Source organism: Budorcas taxicolor, chromosome 10 (genome assembly GCF_023091745.1).
Source record: "Budorcas taxicolor isolate Tak-1 chromosome 10, Takin1.1, whole genome shotgun sequence".
NCBI lineage: Eukaryota > Metazoa > Chordata > Mammalia > Artiodactyla > Bovidae > Budorcas > Budorcas taxicolor.
In genome coordinates, this window is record NC_068919.1 from 57,117,448 (window position 1) to 57,142,693 (window position 25,246).

Consider the following 25,246-nt stretch of genomic DNA (forward strand, 5'->3'; position numbering starts at 1 on the left):
AGGTTTGAGAACTATTGCAGTTCAGAAAGATGGCAAGATTCTCTACTGCTAAGGAGCATGGTACATGTCCTGTAGTAAAGGTCAGGCAGTTACGGCCATCTAGGGAGAAGTAAAAGTCCTCTTCAGTGACTGAGCAGCAGGAGCCCAGGTCCGGAGCAGCAGTTGCTGGGGATGGCCCATCTTCCAGAGGAGACTTATCTGAACTATTTCATGTCTCTTTGACATGTCATGTAGGGGAAAAGAACATAAGAATTATAAGGACCTGAATTTGAATATCTTCCACTTACTGTATAATTTTGGGAAAATAAATGAACTTGAATCTTTATTTATATAATGATAGTCTCTTCCTTTCAGGTTTGTTGCAAAGGTGAAAGAGGGAGTGACCTAATGTTTATTGAATGCCTTTTGTTTTCTGCGAGTAACTTTAACACATCTCTCTCTGTTGTGGCAGTTCATCCTTTAACTGTGATTGGTGATTCACTAGGTGATCTCCCTGTTAGACTCACTGGGACCACATCTTGGGTTTTTGTATTCCCAGTTGCTAGCCCAAACTTGGGACATCGTGCACTGTTTTGTTTCTTTAATGAGTGATGTGTGCTAAGCACTGTAGATAGAGTTTCTACTTTAATTCTATTATCCTATGAGGTAAGTACTGTTTCTTCCATTTTACCACAAGGAAAAGCTCAGAGAACTTTGGTAACTTGCTTAAGATCACGTAGTACTGCAAAACAAACATTGAAAACCCTGCCTGTGGTGATTCCAGTCTCTGTCAAGGTTTGCTCTTACCATCAGTCTGCTTTGCTGAGGTGATGCTGTAAAGCACTTTGGAAGTTGTGAAATGTTTAAGGGTAAGATTATTTTTGTTATTTTAATAACGTAAGTGTAAAGACTTTTCTGCCTGTACTATTACCAATCAGTTTAGCTTTCTCGAATGTATAGTGTGGCAAATCTGCCTTGTCTGGGAGAGTATAAGTAATTATTTCCTCCTGTGAGTGATTTTTTCCCCCATATTTCCTGTGCTTAAAATTCTGTTTTTGTTTTTCCATTTGGGAAACTTTTTGGTACACATAAACACAGGAGTTGAAGATAGTTTATAGTAGTTAGAGAAGTCTTAGGTGGGACCAAGCAATTTGTATGTTTAACAAGTTCCCTAGGTGGTTTTGGTAACATTGGAAGTTTTGGTAACAGGTAGAAATAGTGTCTGTCTTTCTCTCTGGTCTTTACCTTCAGTTCCCTCTTTCATTAACAGCTGTATGTGGACCTCACTGGCTTAGGCGTTAACAGCTATCAGCCGTGGCTACTGGATATCTATATTTTGCAGGATGTGACCATATTGCTTAAGGCTGTAGAAATAGTGGGGGGGAAACACCTCATAAACCTTATATTTATGGTGCTTTTAAATTTGAGAATTATCTTGCTAGGTGTTTTGAATATTTACTTGTAAGTTGAGTTGGGAACAAAAAAATGTCCCCATCCTCTGCCCTTTGTGTCATCATAAAATTCACAAAGTTGCAAAACAGGAATAGCACACACCAAGAAGTGTGGCAATAGGAAGAAATAATGTGGTTTTGCTCAGTATAGTTCTGTTGAACAAGGGAATTTTCCAGGAACTTGACTTTGTGCTTTGTTTTCCATAGCAAATATTTGTCACATTTTATATATTAGTTTGTTTTTTATTTTGCTTAAATGTGTGTGTGTGGCCACTTTGAATTGGTTTCCTCCCTGTCTGTGTGTGTCTCTCTCTCTGTGCCTCTCTTTATCTATGCTTGAGGGGAGGGGGCAAGCAGGCTTCATCATGGATTTATTTAGGCAGTTGAGTTTGGTTAGTGTTTGCCTGTAGTACATGTAATTCTGCCTCAGGGGTTCATGTCTCTTTAACTAGCTCTTTAAGCCACGTGGAATTGTGTTGGAAAATGCATCTGATTTCTATCTTGATCTTCCTGAAGCCTGGTTTGAACCCTGGGAACACAACTGCAGCCTTCAATGCCTTATTACTCTCAGATGAAGGTTTTATTTTTTAGGGTCTCATTTCATCTCTGAGATGAGCATCAGAGAGAAATTCCAAACAAAAGGATTAATGAGGTATGGAGGCTGTAATGTTTAAGACCTGGAAGAACCTTTTTTCCTGTTAGTTAGCAGTTATTGAATGATAATGTATGGTGTGTCATGCCTTTGGTGTGACTTTTAATGTTCTGATTTGGAAATTGATATTTTTAATATTACGTTAACTATATTTGTAAGATATATCATAGTATCCTTTGCAATAGCAACAAAAATGAAGATAAACTAATAATAATTCACAAGTTACATATTTTACATAATATAAAACTTTTGTTTTTAGGCGTATGGATCAGGCTGTGATATTGTTATTTTGGCAAGTGACTTTGAATGTGTGCAGATCATCCCTGGTGCTAAGCATGGAAACATCCAAGTCAGCTGTGTGGAGTGTTCTAACCAACATGGAAGAGTAAGGGATTTATTTACTTTATTAAATATCATCTTTTAATATATTTAACTATCTCAGAGAATATTCTTATGCTTCTATACAAGGCTTGCCTACATTTTCTAATTATTAGTATACCTTGCTTAGGTGGCTATTAGTAGCAAAGGGTAATGATAGGTTGTATACAAATTAGGAACAACTGTTAAGCTGATAAGTGATAATTGTTCTTCCTGTATATACTGTCTTAAAAGATCTGCAGGCTTCACATTCCTGTACCTATTGATATTCTGCCAGGTGATAATTCTGGCAGCTATTATGCCAGAAGCAGGAAAGTAAACTTTTATCTTCTATACCTAGCATACCTTATCTCTCTCAAATTATAATAATGTCAGATTTTTATCAAGAAATGTAGCAAGTTGTTAACATCTAGTATAAAATTTGTCATATAACTGACTCTTTGTAAAGTTTCTGTTAATTTAATGAAACTATTTGTTATTTGAATATTAAAGCTCATACATTCAGATGTTGAACAGAGAATTTATTTTAAAATTATTCAAATTTCATCATTTGTTGCTCTCCCCCCAAATTTCAAACATGATATACCTCAAATTTTGATTATATGTGAAGTAAATATAGCATTTATGCTGTATATTTTAGCAGTTCTTTAAGGCCAGTGTTGTGTAGCAGAGTTAAATGTTTCTATGAGAATATAAGAATGATATTTTTCCTGTAATAGTTTTAGTGTTCTAGAAATTTGTATTTACTGAGTAATAACAAATTTTATGAAATATATGTTTAATCAGAATATTTATGGTGCTACATAGTAATGTAAATTTATGCCAAACAATAAATTACAGTTATTATACCATTTCTACCCCTGCCCACCTGCTGGGTACCACATCGTCCTACCTTCCTGTTTGTATCAAGCTTTAATATTTGTATGAATAATATGACAATCCAGTATAAAAAAAAAACTGACATAGTATAAAACACTGAATTTCCTGGTGTTTTCTGATACTTGTTTCTTGCTTTTCTGATTTTTTTTCCCTATTTGTTCTCCTTAAGTATTATTTACTTTTTAGAAAACACTCAGTGTCAGATTTCTCATTAATTTTTCATTGCTTATCTCCCTATGCCAAGTGTGGTAACTTTAAACCTGCCTAGAGCTGTTATGATAGTTGTCAGAGATGCGTTTTAAAAAGTTATTTATGTGCTGGTGATAATAAGAATAAGCAGGTTGTCTGGGAGCAAAGTTTTGTTTTGTTTTGTTTTGTTTTTAATATAGAAGACCTTGGTTTTCATAAGTGTGATTTTACTTTTTCTAACCTGGTTGGAGGTAAAGAAGACCAAGTTGGGACATCCCTGATTCATTGTCTTTTATTGCCATCTTTTAAAATTTTCTTTATCCCCAGTCCTTGTGATGATTACTCTCAATTTAGGACTTTGTATCAAGCCATGATAACCATTTGTTCATTCATTCATCTACATGTTGAATGTGGTCATTCATAACACTTTCACCTGAGTGTTACCTTAGCCAGGCATTTTAAGTAGCTGTCCTCCTACCATTGTGGAGGGAAAGCTTTTTCTTGAAAAGAGTGTTAGATATTGAATAACAATTAAAATAACTTTTTTTTTTTGCATTAGAGTGCCCTGAAATCAGAGTGGATCTTTTTGGTTGATCTTAAAAACCAATGCCTAATTTAGCTTTATAGGTTAACTCATAGACCCAGAGGTGTGAGAAGAGAGGGTTTCTGGTCTGTTCCCTGCAATTGATTCTCTCTTGCCAATAGGAGGATAAACTGGGAACTGGCTTTCAAGGAATTACTAGAGAATAGGCACTGATAGCTCCTAGGGAAAGAGGAATTTGTGTGTCTTCTTAGGTGTGTGACCTGGAACAAAGTCCTCTTGGCCCCCAGACCCTTGGCTTAAGTTCATTGGAGATGTCCGCATCAGTTGTTTATCCTCGAGTTGCAGAATGTCTCTCTGGTTTCTCGCCAGTCCCTTTTTTCTATTCCTTCTTCTCCATGGTGTTCCCAATTGGTAGTTTTTGTTTCTTTGTTTGATGGTATAGTTCATGTCATTTTTTTGATATATTTTTAATACCTGTTGCTCTTTGATGTCTTTTTCTACTTCTCATGGTTTTAATAGTATTTTCACTGGACTGTAAGTAAATTTTACTTTGTTAGTAAAATTTATTTCTGTATTTAAAAATGAAATTTTTATAGGAAAAGATGATTTCTTTGAATAGGTCAGCCTTATATTTGATACGTGAAATAAAGCCTGCTGAATTTTTGAACAGAGAAGAGATTCTTAAGTCCAGGACTTTTCCAGTTATATTTATGGAAAAGAATAAACCATGAATACTGTATTCAGATTGCATGCAATCAGTTTACACATTATTGTAAAAAGGAAGTTATTTTTGTTTTCTTTTTTCCTTAAATATTAATGCTTTGTTTATTCTCTTTTAGATTGCAGCTTCATATGGTAATGCTGTTTGTATTTTTGAACCCTTGGGCATAAATTCTCATAAGAGAAATTGTGTAAGTATTAAATGGTAGTAGAAAAATTTTATAATTGAGTTTGGAATCCAGTTGACAGCAGTAAAGAGCTCCTTAGGAGCAGGTGCTGAAGGTGGGCTGGAATATCAGTGTGAAGTTAGTCTGGTGATTTATGGTAAGATCTTTTACGTTCACTGGAAATATATCCCTAGGCCTTTTAGAAACTCAGTTTTCTAGAGTATTCCTAATTGAGATTGCCTTGTTAATTGGAATCTACCCTAGTTGAACTCTTATTTATTATTTCTTATCTAGATAACTAGATTAGTCTCTTGTCTAATATCTATATCCCTTGCCTCTTCTCTTAGCAGAGTAGATCATGACACTTTTCTGCTAAAAACTCTTTTATGGCTTCATATTTCTCACATTTAAAGCCAGAAATTCTTAGAATGGACCACAGTTCTTCCTCCACCCCTCGTCTTGCCCCCGCAACTGTTCCCATTTATTACCTCTCAGAGCTCATCTCCTATTTTTGTCCTCTCTGGTCACTCCAGCCATAGTGGCATTTTCACTGTATGGATAGTTGCCCTCCCATCTTAGGGCCTTTACATTGGTTGTTCTTTTGTCTGGAATGTCCCTCTTTCTCTAGATAGCTCCAGGGCCAGCTCTTACAGGCCCTTTAAGTTTTTGTTCAGTGGTACCTTTTCAGTGGGATGTGAGTTGACTGTCAGAATTGCCACTTGCTTCTCCCACCTTCATTCTAACCTGCCTGTCCTTCTGTTTTTAACTTTTTTTCCATAGCACTTAACCTTGTTTATTTATTTATAGATTACCATTTAGTAAGTAATGTAAGCTCCATGAGGGTAGGGAGCTTTGTTACTTTAGCTCACTGATGCCTCTCAAGTACTTAGAACGGTATCTGGAACATTACTTCTACTCTTTGGGCATTGAATTATATTTTATGTTATTTAATACTCAGAAAATCCAATATGGGTAGAATGCTTTAAAAAATTTAAAATTACTATATGCATTGGGACTTCACCATCTGAGATATATTTTCAACTGCCAGTGTGAAATCTGAATGCCAGGATTTCACTTCTTGTCATATTTACCAGTAATTAAAAAAATACTATATTATTAAATGCAGTAAATAAGTGGTTTTGATATTTTTCATTAAATGTATGTATGTTAATATTACATTTCTTTTCGGAAGTACAAATTATATCAGTATTTTCCCTCTAATAGTGTTATGAAATACATATCAAAGTTTTGGGTACTTAAGAGTCATCTGGAGTACATATTTAAAAATTCAGATTAAGTGAATAAATGATACAAATGAACTTACTTACAAAACAGAGAGAGACTCAAACTTCAAAAACAAACTTACAGTTACCACAGGGAAAAGATAGGGGGAAAGTATAAATTAAGAGTTTAAGATGAACTTACACACACTATATAAGATAGATGATCAACAAGGACCTACTGTGTAACATAGGGAACTCTACTCAGTATTCTGTAATAACCTATATGGAAAGAAATCTGAAAAAAATATATGTATATGTATAACTGATTCACTTTGCTGTACACCTGAAACTAACACAATGTGCTAAATAACTGTACTCCAATATAAAATAAAAATTTTAAAAAAGGAAAAAAATTCAGATTCCAGACCTCACTTCCAAAATTTTTGCTTTGTAATTGGTCCACAGGTTATACTCTGAGAAAACATTAAAGGAAAGAATACTAGGGATAGCTCCAGTTTTAGGAATGATTTAATTATTATTTTAAAATAGATCTGTTGAACAGTATTTAAAATACTATTGTGACTTGTTGGGTTAGTAGGGATAGGGTTTAAAAAATAACCTTTTCCCTAATTAAAAAATATAAAAATTTATATATATATATATTTTATATATATACTGAAATTCAGGTTTTGTAGTTGTATTTTAAAATTCCACTTCTAGATAGTCATGAAATCTTGAATAAATTATTTAATTGTTAAAAATATTTTTAAGATATTATAATTAGGGTATTATCATTTATTAAATTATACTTGCCAAGCAATTAATATATAACTTGCCTAATAAAAAGCCTTGACATGGCTTTACGTTGCACCATACTTTCACGAAAGTACATTTTATGTTTGTCTACTGCAAAGAAATAGCTAAACTTTTTTTCCTGTATTTCATGTGAAAGGCCTTTGGCTTTTAGATTTTAAATCTTCTTCTTATACTTTAGAGTGAAAACAGTAAGAAAATAGGATGCAGATTACTCAAATATATATATGTCAGCTTTGTGGGTTTTATGTATTACCTAGTTTAAATTTGTTGACTTTTTGGAAGGTTGAAAGAAAAAGTGAAAGTCACGCAGTCATGTCCGACTCTTTGTGACCCCATGCACAGTCAATGGAATTCTCCAGGCCAGAATACTGGAGTGGGTAGTCTTTCCCTTCTCCAGGGAATCTTCCCAACCCAGGGATCGAACCCAGGTCTCCCACATTGCAGCTGGATTCTTTACCAACTGAGCTATCAGGGTAGACCTAGTTTTATTTTAGACTTTGATGCCAGCAGATGATGTTAATTTGCACTTCATTCTAATGTGCATTTGCTTTGTTTTTACAAATGTTTATTGAGCATCTGTGTACTAGTCATTACCACAGTCAGTACACAAAGCTCATTATGGCATAATTCCTGCCCTTGAAGAGTTACCGTGTAATAGGAGAGTCAGACATATAAGCAGATAATTCAGTCTGATCAGCGTTATCATGGTGCGTGTGTGCTAAATCGCTTCCATTGTATCTGACTCTTTGCTACCCCCTGGACTTTAGCCCTCCAGGCCCCTCTGTCCATGGGATTCTCCAGTCATGAATTCTGGAGTGGGTTGTTAATGGTGGTATAATGCAAGTAAAAACTGCTCTGAGTGCTGCCAAAATGTCAGAAGAGGCTTCACTGGAGAGGTAATGGTTTAGCTAGTTATTGATGTAACTGTAGGAGTGTGCAGGTAGAGAAGAAAAGATACCCTAGGAATAAGAATGTGTTTATAGACAAGGAAGGAAGCCTGGGAGACATGCTTTGACTGGGCATGGCAAACAGCTTTATATAGTAGAATAGTAAGTTGAACCACTGTAAATGATTTTTAAAACAGTATTTTGAAAATAATAGTGAAATATTTATATCTTTGTTTCAGATCATAAAGTCTTAAGTTGAAGAAGATGATAATATGGTAGTGTTTGTGGATATTATTTTGAAAATGTATCTTTTTCTTTTTTTTCTTTCTCTATGTATTTCAGCAACTCAAGTGTCAGTGGCTTAAAACTGGGCAGTTTTTTTTGAGTTCCGTGACATACAATTTAGCGTGGGACCCTCAAGGTATTTAGCAATTATCTTTAGAAATTATGGAAAGTTAATAATTTGTTTTAAGTGTATGATTACAATGTGATATAGCCTCCCACAATAAGAAAATAATCAGTAATATTCTTTTTTTTTTTTGCTACTGAATGAGTGTACTTTTTCCTTTTTCATATACACTGCTTTGTATAGTGCTTAATTTACTATTAGTTCTGTGCTTCCCCCCCTACTTTTGAATGTTTTGTTCCAAGAAACAATGATGATTTGTTTCATTAGTTAATGTGCTGCACTTTACTCTTATTCTATTTATTAAGAAATCAAATCAGGAATGAAACAAGATTAAAAAACCTATCTCACTTTGTTATTTGTATTTCAAGAAATTATTGTCTTTAATATTGAAAGATTAGAAACTTATAATAATGATGGTTATTGTCCCTTTTTACATTCACAGTTAATGAAGGTAATTTTAATAGTTGATGTAGAAAAACAAATTTTATTAATCTTTAGTTATGTCTTATAGCCAGAGAATATCCTGTGTTGTATATATTAGAGTTTTTTTGGGGTTTGTTTTGTTATTCTACTTTGCTGGTTTTTTTTTTTTTTTCCTAGATTTTACCTGATAGACAGTGTCTCTGTAGGCTTTTTTGTTGTTGTTGTTCTCAGATTTCTCTCAAGTTTTCTTATCTAGTGGATTCATGCAACTTTTTAAGTAGATATACTCTACAAGTGTTTTTCATAGACAGTTTTGCTTATTTTTCACAGAACAGTTTATAGACTGGAGTAGACGCCCTCATGTGCATTTATTTCTCCAGATAATCCTTGCTTATTACAGAACATTCTTTAATTTTCAGATAACAGATTGTTGACAGCAACTGATGCTCTTCAGCTGTGGGCTCCTCCAGGAGATGACATTCTGGAAGAGGAGGAAGAAATCAATAATAAAATTCTTCCTGTTTTAAATGATTGGAAGTGCATCTGGCAGTGCAAGTTAGTGTCTCACTCTGTTGTTCATTAATTTAAAAAATGCTTTCTAAGCAAAGTTCCCTTTCATAATGATCTTAGAAGCCTAGAAAATAGACTTTTTCTGACCAAAACCCATTATAACATCATCCTCTAATATGTGCTACAGTAGATTGTTAAAAAAAAGAAGATATTTTCATAGTTAATAACCTCAGGACTTGGGTTGAGAAGGTTGACATAAAGGAATTATTCATTAATGCATAAACTATAGATGGGAAGATGTGGTGAAAGGATGGCTGTACCATTGACAACACAGATCATATGAAGGGATCCAACTAGCCAGGGAAGGTGATGAGCTCAGTTTTTAAAATGTTGCATTAAGATGTTGGTGGAGCATGTAGGTTGTGATATCATTTAAGCATGTTAATTGCATTCTTTGGATCCCCACAGTGACCCTTGGGTTGGTTTTAATGAGTTAATTTGTATTTTTAGGGAGGTGAAATATTTAGACTTATTTTTAGAGAGGTGAAAACACTCTTGTTTGATGTTATGAAAAATCTTATTTTGACCATTTATATATATATATATATATAAAAGGTGTTCTAGATTTTAAAAATGCTAACTGTTTAACTTTGTCTTTTTAGAACCTCAGTATCTGTACATTTGATGGAGTGGTCCCCTGATGGTGAATATTTTGCTACTGCTGGAAAGGTAAAGGAACAAACAATACATAAACAGGAAAAAACAAAAGAATTAGAAATATTCCTCACTCATTCTCATTTTCAGATTTTTCATCTGTAAAATTGGAAGGATCCTACATTACAAAGCTGGCCTGAGGAATAGGTGATAGCTTTGTGAAATATCTGATATGTCTCTCATAGGCAGTTAGCATTTGAGAAATAGTGGCTATAATTTTTATTATTTGACCATTGCAAAAATTTACGGTTTTTAAAAATAATTTGTATGTTTAAAAAATAGCATATATGCATAATTTAAAAAGTAAAATAATACTACTAGATTTGCAGTGAAAAGATGCACTCCCTTCTTCCCACTCTTAATTCCTGTGTCCTAGAGGCAGTGATTTGTAAAACTGCATATTTAAATACTTCTTTCCATATTCTTAAGTAATTTGCTTATGCTCCCATTGTTTAATTATTATTATTTTTCTTTTTGGTTTTATGTATCATCTCTGGCCTCACTACTATGGAGGCTAAGACTAGTTCTCTAGCTGATGTCTCCAGCTCCATCTCCACTTAACCATACATATGTGTATTCACTTCCCTTCCTCCTATCTTTTTGCTCTAAGTGTCTCATAATATTTTGGAAAACCAGTATTTATTATGCACATTATTAAGAGTGTGTAAGAGGTTCTTCATGGAATAATTACTTTGGTGTTAATAATATGTTTTACTGTTTGCTTAGTTTTCTGTATACCTAATTCCTATACCTAATTCATCCCTCACACCTCTGACGTTCTTTGCATCTCCTCTCAGTATAATTCCTGGTAGAAGGTATCCTGGAAACATGTATTCCCTTTGCTCTGGCTTAGTTGCTCAGTCTGGCTTAGTTACTCTTGGAGTCTAATATAGAGCTATCAGTTCAGGATTTTCTTCTACCAACCTCAGGGGATTCTCTGCCCATCTCCTTTCTTAAATTCTTTATTTCTTAGCATCATTTATCTTCTTTCCTTGTTTTGATGGAGATATCCTCTAGTAGGTTCCTGAGAAAAGATGACTGGGAAAAAAACACGTTAGAGGCCTCTCAAATCTGAGCAATTCTTTCTTCTGCTGTTATGCTTTATTTGATTGGGCATAGAATTTGGTGGGAACTAATTTTCCTTGAGAATTTTAAATGTCATGGTTCTGTTGCCTTCCAGTGTTGCTATTTGAGAGGTACAGTGCCATTAAGACCCTGCTCTCCCAGCTCCATCCAGCTTGTAGAGGTTTTAAGAATCTTCCCCTTATCCTGGTGTTCTGAAATGTCAAGATGTGGTGGAATGGGTCAATCAGCTATAAGTATTTACATACAAATATATACATATAAGGGATAAAGACTCTTTTTGTGTAGGTAATTTGATGTACCCATTCAGTCTGAAACCTCATGTTCTTCAGTTCAGGGGAATTGCTTTATGTTATTCCTTTTGTGTCATCTCCTTCCTTTTATACTCTCTTTTCTCTCATTCTGAATCTCCCCTTATTCAGATGTGGATCCTTCTGTACTGATCCTCTAATTTTCTGTGGGCCTCCTCATTGTTTTTTTGTTTGTTTAAATTCTGGGGTTTTTTTTAGCTTTAATTTTGAAGTAATTTTTTCCTACTGTCACATATTTTATTTTCAGGAGTTTTTTTCACCTAATTCTATGAATGCTCCTTCAAATTTATGTAGTATTTCATAAGTATAAAATGATAATTGAACACATGCAATGTATTTACTTTGAGTTGTGTATGGAATTAAAATTTCCATATTACAGTTCACAAGGCAAGGATAGGTTTTCCAACAACATCAGAATTCACTCAAGGCTCTTTGAGTTAATCTTCAGTTGTAGAACACTCAACTGTTTTGTGGTTGAATAATTATATGGCACAGAGCTAATCAGTTGCTCAATAGTTGATGACATTATAGACAGGAAGACTCTGTAACATAGGCAGAAAGACTGCAGTTGGGTGCACTTTAGTAGTAAACTGATAAATAACTATTTCAAAGAATATTTGGAGGTATTTGCATGAGGTGAGCTGTCATGTAATAGTAACATATCTGTGATTTCTTTTAGACACAAAGTCACAAATACTGTTAATATCATTTTGGTATGTTCTTTATATTCATAACTGAAATTTAGCAATTCCTTCAGTTCACAGTTATGAAAATAGAGAAGTAATTATTTTCCCTGACTCAAGTTCCTGGTATCTCTGGGTCTTGGTTTCTCAAGAAGCAGACTCCCAAACAAGGATTCTAGTTCAAGTTGTTAATATGGGTGGTGCTCACAAAGAAATATACTGGATTTGAGGCAGGGAAGTAAAAGTGCTTTAAAAAGACTGTATTTACAGGTGATGAACAGGCTTAAATCTCTGGGTAACTCTGGTGGCCAGCGCTTCTTGCAACATTATGTTCCTCACACTCTTCACACACATCGCACATACACACATTAGTTAAGGGCTAGTGAGGGCAGAACATTGGTTCTCAGCTTTTACAAACAATTTCTGAAAAACTCAGCCAAAGTTATGTAGATACTGTCAATTGGGTGTATCAAAAATATTTTTTGTATCTTGAATTCTATCTGCAGGTGCCTTGGGTTAGAAGACCTCAGAACCTCTGGTCTAAACCTGGATATTTTATTTATTTATTTTAATTAAAGGATAATTGCTTTACAGTGTTTCTGCCAAACATCAGCATGAATCAGCCGTAGGTATACATATGTCTTCTCCCTTTTGAACCTCCCTCCCACCTCTCTCCTCATCCTACCTCACTAGGTTGTTACAGAGCCCTGGTTTGAGTTCCTTGAGTCATAAAGCAAATTCCCATTGGCTATCTATTTTAAATATGGTAATGTAAGTTTCTATGTTACTCTCCCATCCATCCCAGCCTTTCCTCCCCGCAACCCCTGCACTGAGTCTGTAAGTCTGTTCTCTGTGTCTGTCTCCATTGCTGCCCTGCACATAGTTTCATCAGTACCATCTTTCTAGATTCCACATATATGCAATAGTATACAATATTTGTTTTTCTCTTTCTGACTGACTTCACTCTATATAATAGGTTTTAGGTTCATCCATCTCATTAGAACTGACTTAGATGCATTTCTTTTTATATCTGAGTAATAGTCCACTGTATATATGTACTATAGCTTCTTTATCCTTTCATCTGTCAATGGACATCTAGGTTGCTTCCATGTCCTAGCTGTTGTCAATAGTGCTGCAGTGAACATTGGGGTACATGTGTCTTTTTTGAATTTTGGTTTGCTCAGGGTATATGCCTAGTTCTGGGATTGCTGGGTCATATGGTGGTTTTATTTCTAGTTTTTTAAGGAATCTCCATACTATCTTCCATAGTGGCTGTATCAATATACATTCCCACCAACAGTGCAAGTGCAGGTCGACCAGTCGTGTCTGACCCTCTGCAACCCCATGAACTGTGTAGCCTGCCAGGCTCCTCTGTCCTTGAATTCTCTAGGCAAGAATACTAGAGTGGATGGCCATTCCCTTCTCGAGTATCTTCACAACCCAGGGATCAAACCCAGGTCTCCTGCATTGCAGGAGGATTCTTTACCATCTGAGCTACTAGGGAGGCCTAAAAGTACTGGAGTGGGTAGCCTATCCCTTCTCCAGATCTTCCCCACCCAGGGATCAAACTAGAGTCTCCTGCATTAAAAGAGGCGGATTCGTTACCAGCTCAGCTACCAGAGAAGCCCAGCAGTGCAAGGGGGTTCCCTTTTCTCCACATCCTCTACAGCATTTATTGTTTGCAAACTTTTTGATGATGGCCATTCTGGCTGGTGTGAGCTGATACTCATTGTAGTTTTGATTTGCATTTCTTTAATAAAGAGTGATATTGAGCATCTTTTCATGTGTTTTTTTTAGCCATCTATATGTTTTCTTTGGAGAAATGTCTGTTTAGGTCTTTTGCTCACTTTTGGATTGGGTTGTTTGCTTTTCTGGTGTTGACTTACATGAGCTGCTTGTATATTTTGGAAATTAATCTTTTGTCAGTTGTTTCATTTGCTTTTATTTTCTCCCATTTTGAGGTTGTCTCTTCATCTTGTTTATAGTTTCCTTTGCTGTGCAAAAGCGTTTAATTAGTTCCCATTTATTTATTTTTGTTTTTACTTTCATTACAGTAGGAGGTGGGTCATAGAGGATGTTGCTGTGATCTATGTCATAGAGTGTTTGGCCTATGTTTTTCTCTAAGAGTTTTATAGTTTCTGGTCTTACATTTAGGTCTTTAATCTACTTTTAGTTTATCTTTGTGTATGGTGTTAGGAAGGGTTCTGATTTCATTCTTTTACATGTAACTGTCTAGTTTTCCCAGCACCACTTATTGAAGAGGCTATCTTTGCCCCATTGTATATTATTGCCTCTTTGTCAAAAATAAGGTACCTATAGGTGTGTGGGTTTATTTCTGGGATTTCTATCTTGTTTCATTGTTCTACATTTCTGTTTTTGTTCCCGTACCATAATGTCTTGATGACTGTAGCTTTGTGTTACAGTCCGAAGTCAGGAAGGTTGATTCCTCCAGCTCCATTCTTCTTTCTTAAGATTGCTTTGGCTATTCAGGGTTTTTTTGTTTTCATAAGAATTGTGAATGTTTTGCTTCTAGTTCTGTGAAAAATGACATTGGTTATTTGATAGGGATTGCATTGAATCTGTCGATTGCATTTGGTAGTGTAATCATTTTCACAGTATTGATTCTTTCAATCTAGGTACATGGAATATCTCTCCACTTGTTTATGTTGTCTTTGATTTCCTTCATCAGTGTCTTAAATATTTTTCTGAATATAGCTCTTTTGTCTCCTTAGCTAGGTTTATTCTTAGATATTTTATTCTTTTTGTTGCATTGGTGAATGGGATTGATTCCTTAATTTCTTTGATTTTTTCACTGTTATTGTATAGGAAGGCAAGTGATTTCCATGCATTGATTTTGCTTTGCTAAATTCATTGATTAGCCTTAGTAATTTTCTGATAGTATCTTTAGGGTTTTCTATGTACAGTATCGTGTTGTCTGCAAAGAGGGAGAGTTTTACTTCTTTTCCAATCTTGATTCCTTTTCTTTCTTTTTCTTCTCTGATTTCCATAGCTAGGACTTCCAAAACTATGTTGAATATTAGTGGTTAGCATGGGCACCTTGTCTTGTTCCTGATCTTAGAGGGAATGCTTTCAGTTTTTCACCATTTAGAATAATGTTTGCTGTTGGTTTATCATTTATGGCCTTTACTGAGTTGAGGAGAATTCCTTCTACACCCATTTTTTGAAAAGTTTTGTGTTGTTTAAAATCAAAAAAGCCTTTGAATTTTGTCAAAGGCTTTTTCTGCATCTATTGAGATTATCATATGGTTTTTATCTTCTACTTTTTTAGTATGGTGTATCACATTGATAAAATCTGGATATTTCATTTTCTGTCATCCACATTTAAATCTAAAATCCACGTACAAAAATTCTATGATTTGACGAAGAGGTCAGGTTTCACTTTTTCCATATGGATATCCAGTTGTGCAGCTAAATTTATTGAAAAGCCTCTGTGTTGCCACCTTTGTCAAAAGCAAATATCCAAACTAGTGTGGCTCTGTTTCTGAATTCTTTTCTTTGGTCCATTGGTCTTGCCTTGTAGCAATGCCACCTTCATTTCTATAGCTTTTAAATTGTCTTGATGTGTGAAAGAACATATCTTCACATCTTGTTTTTCTTCTTCAAGATTATCCTATCTACTTTTGGCCCTTTATATTTCCATATAAACTTTAGAATGAGTATGATAAATTTTATAAAACCAACAGAAAACCTCTTGTGATTTTAATTGATATTTCATTGATTCTATAGATTAGTTTTGGGAGAATTGACGTCTTTACAGTTGAGCCTTCTCATCTATGAACATGACATAATCTTTATTTAGATCTTTTTACTTTTCTCAGTAATGTTTTATAATTTTTTGCAGCAGTCCTAAATATCTTTTGTTGGATTCATTCCTAGGTATTTGGTATTTTTGATGTTGTAAATGACACCATTTTATAATTGTATATAGAAATGCAATTAATTTTGGTCTTTATATCTAGCAGTCTTAGTAAACTCAATATTAACAAGTCCTCTGTAGATCTTTCTGTATTTTCTGTGTGTGTAATTCTATTATTTGTGAATAATGACAGTTTTATTTCATCTTTCCTACCTCTTAAGTGTTTTAATGTCTTTTCCTTTTTTTACTCTAGTATCTAGAACTTCCAGGATAGTATTGAGGAAAGGTCTGGGATTGGTTATCTCTTCCTTGTTCCCAATATCAAAAGGACACCTTTCACAGGGTCGCCATTAAGTATAATATTTACCATAGGTGCTTACTATACTCTTTTTTAGATGAAACAAGTTTCCTTCTGATTTGTAGATTGCTAGAATTTTAAAAATAGCAAATGTTGAATTTTAGCAAATACTTTTTCTGCATCTAATGATACTGTCATTATTTTCTTATTTTCTTTATTAGTGAGATGAAATTTGTTGGACTTGTTTATATAAATCTTGTGTTTTTGAAATAATCTCAACTTGGTTGTAATGTGTTGTCCTTGATGGATTTGTTTTGCTAATGTTTTATTTAGGATTTAGGAGAGCTCTCTGTTAGAGTGAGACTTGGCAAATATTTTTTCCTTTTTTATACAGGTATACCTGGTTTTATTGTGCTTTACTTTATTGGGCTTTGCAGTTAATGTGTTTTTTAGCACTTCGAAGGTTTGTGTCAACCCTGTGTTGTCAGATGATGGTTAGCGTTTTTTTAGCAATAAAATATTTTAAAATTAAGCTATGTACATTTTAAAAGATGTAATGCCATTGCACACTGAATAAACTACTGTATAGTGCAAATGGAACTTCTGTATGCACTGGGAAACCAAAAAATTCGTGTGGACTCCCTTTATTGTGATAGTATTTGCATTATTGTGGTGGTCTGGAACTAAAAATGTAATATCTCTGAGATGGCCTGTAGTGATTTTGATTTCAGTGTCATGCTGGCCTCATAAAATGAATTGGATATATATATTTAAAATATAGTCAATAGAATGGGTTTCTGCAAGGTTGGTGTTTTATTCTTAAATGTACTGGTGAAGCCATCTGGACCAGGAGTTTCCTTTGTGGGATTCAATTTTTTAAATAGTTATAGGGCTGTTCAGATTTTATATTTCTTTTTTTATGTAAGTTTTAGTAAATTAGGTTTATATAGAATTTGCCCGTTTTAACTAAATTTTCAGATTTATTGGTGTAAAATTGTGCAAAACGTCTTTTTAATATCTGTAATATATATGTGATGATTTTTTTCATCTTACTAAGAATTTATCAATTTTATAAATCTTTTCAAAGAACTGACTTTTGGTTTTGTAGGCTTATACATTGTATGTCTGTTTACTCTTTTATTAATTTGTTTGGTTCTGTTTTTTTCTCAAACTTTTTAGATGGATGTTTAGCATTTTTTGTTTCTTTGCTTTTTTCAGCATTTGTTGTTTCTAATGTGTACATTTAACTCTATAGATGTCCCTTTAAGCTTAGCTTTATCCCATAAGGTTTTTTATTCCATAATTTTTGACATGTATTATTTTCATTATTATTCTAAATACAAATTTTTCTGATTTTCAGTGTGGTTCATTTTTTGATTCATGGGTTGTCCAGAGTATGCGTTAGAGCATGGTTCAATTATGTTGGGTGGTGGTGGATGATGTAGAAGTGTCTTCTTGGTGGTGACAAATTTATTTTGCGTTACTAAGTAAACTTACAAGTAATTGGTTGTTAAAGTAATAACCAGCGATAGTGTTATAATAGCAACTACTAGTAGTTGACAGTTATGTACCAGAAACTGTGCCTTCAAAAGCTATGGGGCAAGTGTTTTACAGAAGGGTAAACTGCAGTTTCACAACTTGCCTGAGAATACAAAGGTAGTCAGAAGGTAGAGGTGGGATTTTAACTCAGATGTTTTGGATTTCATACCCAAATCAGGTGGCTTTATATTTCATGAAGAAATACTTACTGCAAGTGCATTTGTGTGGATGCTTTGAGGCTTGAGTTGAGTATGCATTCTTCTAGGAAAGGTGTATATAGTTTCTACCAGGTGCCTAGGAAGTGAAAGAAAGTGTTAGTCTCTCAGTCATGTCTGACTCTTTGTGACCCCATGGACTGTAGCCTGCTAGGCTCCTCTGTCCATGGAATTCTCCAGGCAAGAATGCTGGAGTTGGTTGCCATGCCCTTCCCCAGGGGATCTTCCCAACCCAGAGGTTGAACCTTGGTCTCTTACATTGAATGCAGATTCCTTACTGTCTGAGCCACTAGGTACCTGGGGGCATGCCCAATTCAAACTAAATTCTCAGCTTGGCAGTCGTACCATACATTGTGTGCTTGGGTCTCATGAGACCTGTTTTGTGGGTGCAGATGCCCAGCAGAGACTTCTTCCTCCACTCAGAGGAATCCTTCCTTACTGTACTCCTTTTCAGAGAGGGTTTTTTCTTGATTTCACCCTTTCATTTATGATAGTCCTTAGGGTTGTTCTTTTTTTTTTTTGTCCCTTTCTTTCTTTTTTTTTAATGGTGTTATGCAAGTACTTCTGGTCTGACTTCTCACCTTGCATGTACACTATGTGCTGTCTCTATGTAGCTACTGTATTTTATTTTTAAAATTTATTTTTGATTGGATCATAATTGCTTTACAATATTGTATTGGTTTCTGCCATAACAGCATTGTGAATCAGCCATAAGTATGCATATGTCCTCACCCTCTTGAACTACCTTCCCAACCACTACCCCACCCCACCCCTCTAGGTTGTCAGAGAGCACCAGATTGAGCTCCTTGTGTTATATAGCAGCTTCCCACTAGCTAGCTATTTCACATACAGTAATGTATATGTTCTAAAAAGGGTTTTGTAGGTCTTCATAGAACCGTTCAACTTCAGCTTCTTCAGTGTTACTGGTTGGGGCATAGACTTGGATTACTGTGATATTGAATGGTTTGCCTTGGAAACGAACAGAGATCATCCTGTCATTTTTGAGATTGCATCCAAGTACTGCATTTCAGACTCTCTTGTTGACCATGATGGCTACTCCATTTCTTCTAAGGGATTCCTGCCTGCAGTAGTAGATATAATGGTCATCTGAGTTAAATTCACCCATTCCAGTCCATTTTAGTTTGCTGATTCCTAGAATGTCGACATTGACTCTTGCCATCTCCTGTTTGACCACTTCCAATTTGCCTTGATTCATGGACCTGACATTCCAGGTTCCTATGCAATATTACTCTTTACAGCATTGGACCTTGCTTCTATCACCAGTCACATCAGCAACTGGGTATTGTTTTTGCTTTGGCTCCATCCCTTCATTCTTTCTGGAGTTATTTCTCCACTGATCTCCAGTAGCATATTGGGCACCTACTGACCTGGGGAGTTCCTCTTTCAATATCCTATCATTTTGCCTTTTCATACTGTTCATGGGGTTAGAACAGTACTGTTCACCTTTTAAAACTAACACCCCAAAAAAGATGTCCTTTTCATTATAGGGGACTGGAATGCTAAAGTAGGAAGTCAGGAAACACCTGGAGTAACAGGCAGATTTGGCCTTGGAATATGGAATGAGGCAGCACAAAGACTAATAGAGTTTTGCCAAGAAAATGCACTGGTCATAGAAAACGCCCTCTTCCAACAACACAAAAGAAAACTCTACACATGGACATCACCAGATGGTCAACACTGAAATCAGATTGATTATATTCTTCGCAGCAAAAGATGGAGAAGCTTTATACAGTCAACAAAGACAAGACCAGGAGCTGACTGTGGCTCAGATCATGAGCTCCTTATTGCCAAATTCAGACTTACATTGAAGAAAGTAGGGAAAACCGCTAGACCATTCAGGTACGACCTAAATCAAATCCCTTATGATTATACAGTGGAAGTGAGAAATAGATTTAAGGGCCTAGATCTGATAGATAGAGTGCCTGATGAACTATGGGCGGAGGTTTGTGACACTGTACAGGAGACAGGGATCAAGACCATCCCCATGGAAAAGAAATGCAAAAAAGAAAAGTGGCTGTCTGAGGAGGCCTTACAAATAGCTATGAAAGGAAGAGAAGGAAAAAGCAAAGGAGAAAAGGAAAGATATAAGCATCTGAATGCAGAGTTCCAAAGAACAGCAAGGAGAGATAAGAAAGCCTTCCTCAGTGATCAATGCAAAGAAATAGAGAAAAACAACAGAATGGGAAAGACTAGAGATCTGTTCAAGAAAATTAGAGATACCAAGGGAACATTTCATGCAAAGATGGGCTTGATAAAGGACAGAAATGGTATGGACCTAGCAGAAGCAGAAGATGTTAAGAAGAGGTGGCAAGAATACACAGAAGAACTGTACAAAAAAGATCTTCACGACCTGGATAATCACAATGGTGTGATCACTCACCTAGAGCCAGACATCCTGGAGTGTGAAGTCAAGTGGGCCTTAGAAAGCATCACTACGAACAAAGCTAGTGGAGGTGATGGCATTCCAGTTGAGCTATTTCAAATCCTGAAAGATGATGCTGTGAAAGTGCTGCATTCAATATGCCAGCAAATTTGGAAAACTCAGCAGTGGCCACAGGACTGGAAAAGGTCAGTTTTCATTCCAATCCCAAAGAAAGGCAATGCCAAAGAGTCCTCAAACTACCGCACCATTGCACTCATCTCACACGCTAGTAAAGTAATGCTCAGAATTCTCCAAGCTAGGCTTCAACAGTGCATGAACCGTGAACTTCCAGAAGTTCAAGCTGGATTTAGAAAAGCAGAGGAACCAGAGATCAAATTTCCAACATCTGCTGGATCATGGAAAAAGCAAGAGAGTTCCAGAAAAACATCTATTTCTGCTTTATTGACATCGCCAAAGCCTTTGACTGTGTGGATCACAATAAACTGTGGAAAATTCTTCAAGAGATGGGAATACCAGACCATCTGACCTGCCTCTTGAGAAACCTATATGCCTGTCAGGAAGCAACAGTTCGAATTGGACATGGAACAACAGACTGGTTCCAAATAGGAAAAGGAGTATGTCAAGGCTGTATATTGTCATCCTGCTTATTTAACTTATATGCAGAGTACATCATGAGAAATGCTGGGCTGGAAGAAGCACAAGCTGGAATCAAGATTGCCACGAGAAATATCAATAACCTCAGATATGCAGATGACACCACCCTTATGGCAGAAAGTGAAAAGAAACTCAAAAGCCTCTTGATGAAAGAGGAGAGTGAAAAAGTTTGCTTAAAGCTCAACATTCAGAAAACGAAGATCATGGCATCCAGTCCCATCACTTCATGGGAAATAGATGGAGAAACGGTGGAAACAGTGTCACACTTAATTTTTTGGGGCTCCAAAATCACTGCAGATGGTGACTGAAGCCCTGAAATTAAAAGAAGCTTACTCCTTGGAAGAAAAGTTATGACCAGCCTAGATAGCATATTGAAAAGCAGAGACATTACTTTGCCAACAAAGGTCCATCTAATCAAGGCTATGGTTTTTCCAGTGGTCATGTATGGATGTAACAGTTGGACTGTAAAGAAAGCTCAGCGCCAAAGAATTGATGCTTTTGAACTGTGGTGTTGGAGAAGACTCTTGAGAGTCCCTTGGATGCAAAGAGGTCTAACCCGTCCATTCTAAAAGAGATCAGCCCTGGATGTTCTTTGAAAGGAGTGCTGCTAAAGCTGAAACTCCAGTACTTTGGCCACCATGTGAAGAGTTGACTCATTGGAAAAGACTTTGATGCTGGGAGGGATTGGGGGCAGGAGGAGAAGGGCAGGACAGAGGATGAGACAGCTGGATGGCATCACTTACTCGATGGACATGAGTCTGAGTGAACTCTGGGATATGTTGATGGACAGGGAGGCCTGGCATGCTGTGATTCATGGAATCGCAGAGTTGGACACAACTGAGCAACTGAACTGAACTGAATGTGTATGTTTCAACGCTACTTTCAGTTTGTCCCACTGTCTCCTTCCCCTGCTGTGTCCACAAGTCTGTTCTCTATATCTGCCCTGTGTGGGTTCATCACTATCATTTTTCTAGATTTCATATATATGTGTTTAAATAGTGGAGAGTGAAAAAGTTGGCTTAAAGCTCAACGTTCAGAAAATGAAGATCATGGCATCCGTTCCCATCACTTCATGGGAAATAGATGGGGAAACTGTGGAAACAGTGTCAGACTTTATTTTTGGGGGCTCCAAAATCACTGCAGATGGTGACTGCAGCCATGAAATTAAAAGACGCTTACTCCTTGGAAGAAAAGTTATGACCAACCTAGATAGTATATTCAAAGGCAGAGACATTACTTTGCTGACCAAGGTCCATCTAGTCAAGGCTATGGTTTTTCCTGTGGTCATGTATGGATGTGAGAGTTGGATTGTGAAGAAAGGTGAGCACTGAAGAATTGATGCTTTTGAACTGTGGTGTTGGAGAAGACTCTTGAGGGTTCCTTGGACTGCAAGGAGATCCAACCAGTCCATTCTGAAGGAGATCAGCCCTGGGATTTCTTTGGAAGGAATGATGCTAAAGCTGAAGCTCCAGTACTTTGGCCACCTCATGCGAAGAGTTGACTCATTGGAAAAGACTCTGATGCTTGGAGGGATTGGGGGCAGGAGGAGAAGGGGACGCCCGAGGATGAGATGGCTGGATGGCATCACGGACTCGATGAATGTGAGTCTGAGTGAACTCTGGGAGATGGTGATGGACAGGGAGGCCTGGCGTGCTGCGGTTCATGGGGTTGCAGAGAGTCGGACACGACTGAGCGACTGAACTGAACTTAACTGATACACAATATTTGTTTTTCTCTTTGACTTATTTCATTCTGTGCAACAGGCTCTCTTCATCTGCCTTGCTACAACTGACTCAGATTTGTTCTCTTTCATGGCTGAATAATAGTCCTTTGTATGTATGTACCACAGCTTCTTTATCCATTCACCTGTTGATGGACATGTAGGGTGCTTCCATGTTGGCTATTGTAAATAGTACTGCAGTGAACATTGGGGTACATGTGTCTTTTGAATTATGGTTTTCTCAGGGTTTATGTCCAGTAGTGGGGTTGCTGGGTCATATGGAAGTTTTATTCCTGGTTTTTTTTAAGAAACTATTATATTGTCCTCCATAGTGGCTACATCAATTTACATTCTCATTTTCAGTACAAAGAGGGTTCCCTTTTTTCCCACATCCTCTCCAACATTTATTTTTTGTGGGATTTTTGATAATGGCCATTCTGACTGGTGTGAAGTGATACATCATTGTAGTTTTAATTTGGATTTCTCTAATAATGAGTGATATTGAGCATTTTTTCATGTGTGTATTGGTTATCTGTGTGTCTTATCTGAAGAAATGTTTAGATCTGCCCTTTTTTTGATTGGGTTCTTTGTTTTTCTGTTACTGAGGTTTATGAATTGCTTGTATATTTTGGAGATTAATTCTTTGTCAGTTGCTTCGTTTGCAATTATTTTCTCCCATTCTGAGGGTTGTCTTTTCCTCTTGTTTACTGTTTCCTTTGCTGTGCAAAAGATTTTAAGTTTAATTAGACCCCATTTGTTTATTTTTATTTTTGTTTTTTCATTACTCTCAGAGGTGGATCAAAGAGAGTCTTGCTGCGATTTATGTCAAAGAATGTTCTGCCTATGTTTTACTCTTAGTCATAGTTTCTGGTCTTACATTTAGGTCTTTTATCTATTTTAGGTTTATTTTTGTGTGTGATGTTAGGAAGTGTTCTAATTTAATTCTTTTGCATTTACACATAGCTGACGCGTTTTCCCATCACCACTTATAGAGGAGAATGTCTCTTCTCTATTTCTTGCCACCTTTGTCAAAGATAAGGTGCCCATAGATGTGTGGGTTTATCTCTGGGCTTTCTGTCTTGTTCCATTGAGCTACATTTCTGTTTTTATGCCAGTACCATACTGTCTTGATGACTATAGCTTTTTAGTATAGTCTAAAGTCAGGAAGGTTGATTCATCTAGCTCTGTTTTTGTTTTTCAAGATTGCTTTGGATATTGTGTTTCCATACAAGTTGTGAAATCTTTTGTTCTAGCTCTGTGAAAAATGCCACTGGTAATTTGATAGGGATTGTGTTAATCTGTAGATTGTTGTGAGTAGTAGAGTCATTTTCACAATACTGATTCTTCCAAGAATGTGATGTATCTCTCTGTTTGTTTTGTCTTTGATATCTTTCATCAGTGTCTTAATAGTTTTCTGTATACAGGTCTTTTGTCTCTTCACAGGTCATTTATTCCTAAGTATTTTATTCTTTTTGTTGCAGTGGTGAATGGGATTGTTTTCTTAAGTTCTCTTTCTGATTTTTTGTTGTTAGTGTATAGGAATGCAAGGGATTTCCATATATTGATTTTGTGTCCTGTGACTTTACTAAATTCATTGACTTAGCTACTGTATTTTAAACTGAAGCTGTATTCCATTGGACATTGGTAGAGTCCCTTATGCAGTTCATGCTACCACTGTAAGCATTTGAGCAATTCAATGTAATCAGAAGAGAATTTTGATAAACTCCCACTATGTACCTACCCCTGTCTCCCTACATCTGTGCCAGTGTGTTCTGCCTTCCCTTGTGTTGCCATGGATGAACTGTCTGCTTTTATACAAGTCATTTCTTCCACTTTTGGGCTGGATTCTGTTTGTCCAGGCTTCCTCAAGGACCTCACTGTTGCAATCCTCTCCTCTTTTCTCAGTTTCCCTTCTCCATTGGGGCATCATATTAGCATGTGTTATGGACTGAATATTTGTGTCCCCCGCTCCCCATTCATATGTTGGGGCCTTTTGGGGGTAATCAGCTTAGATAAAGTCATGAGGGTGGACCTCATGATAGGAATAGTACTCTTATAAGAAGAGACACCAGAGAGCTTGTTCTCTCTCTACTGCATGAAGACATACCAAGAAGGTAGCTGTCAAAAAGCTGGTAAGAAAGGTCTCACCAGAACCTGACCATGCTGACACGCTGATCTTAGACTTCCAGCCTCCAGAACTGTTAAGAAATAAATTTCCGTTGTTTCAGTCACCCAGTGTATAGTATTTTGTTATGGCAGCCTGAGCTGACTAATACAGCATTGCATACCAAACATGCTCTATATAATCTTGCCCTCATTTATATATAATCTATCTAAAACAGACAGCAGCAGTTAACACAAACCATCTCTTGACCTTCTCTCTCAGCTTCCGTTAGTTCTTTGCCTCATAACACTTTGAAGGGGTTACTTATAGCTGCTGTCTCCAAGTTTTTCTATTTTCTTATTTTCTATTACAATTGTTATTCTCTTAACCCAGGAAAATCCTTTCCCCAGAGACCTG

The 25,246-nt window shown here is 36.2% G+C and overlaps 1 protein-coding gene across 1 annotated transcript in view; it reads left to right on the forward strand.

Moving 5' to 3' along the window:
• DMXL2 (Dmx like 2) overlaps window positions 1–25,246 on the forward strand; it is a 172,064-nt gene that overhangs the window by 31,775 nt on the left and 115,043 nt on the right. Inside the window, exons 2-6 of the mRNA XM_052647404.1 lie at window positions 2,342–2,467; window positions 4,912–4,983; window positions 8,228–8,306; window positions 9,137–9,272; window positions 9,890–9,956. Coding sequence (XP_052503364.1) covers window positions 2,342–2,467; window positions 4,912–4,983; window positions 8,228–8,306; window positions 9,137–9,272; window positions 9,890–9,956 — 480 coding nt within the window. The remainder of the gene's footprint in view (window positions 1–2,341; window positions 2,468–4,911; window positions 4,984–8,227; window positions 8,307–9,136; window positions 9,273–9,889; window positions 9,957–25,246) is intronic.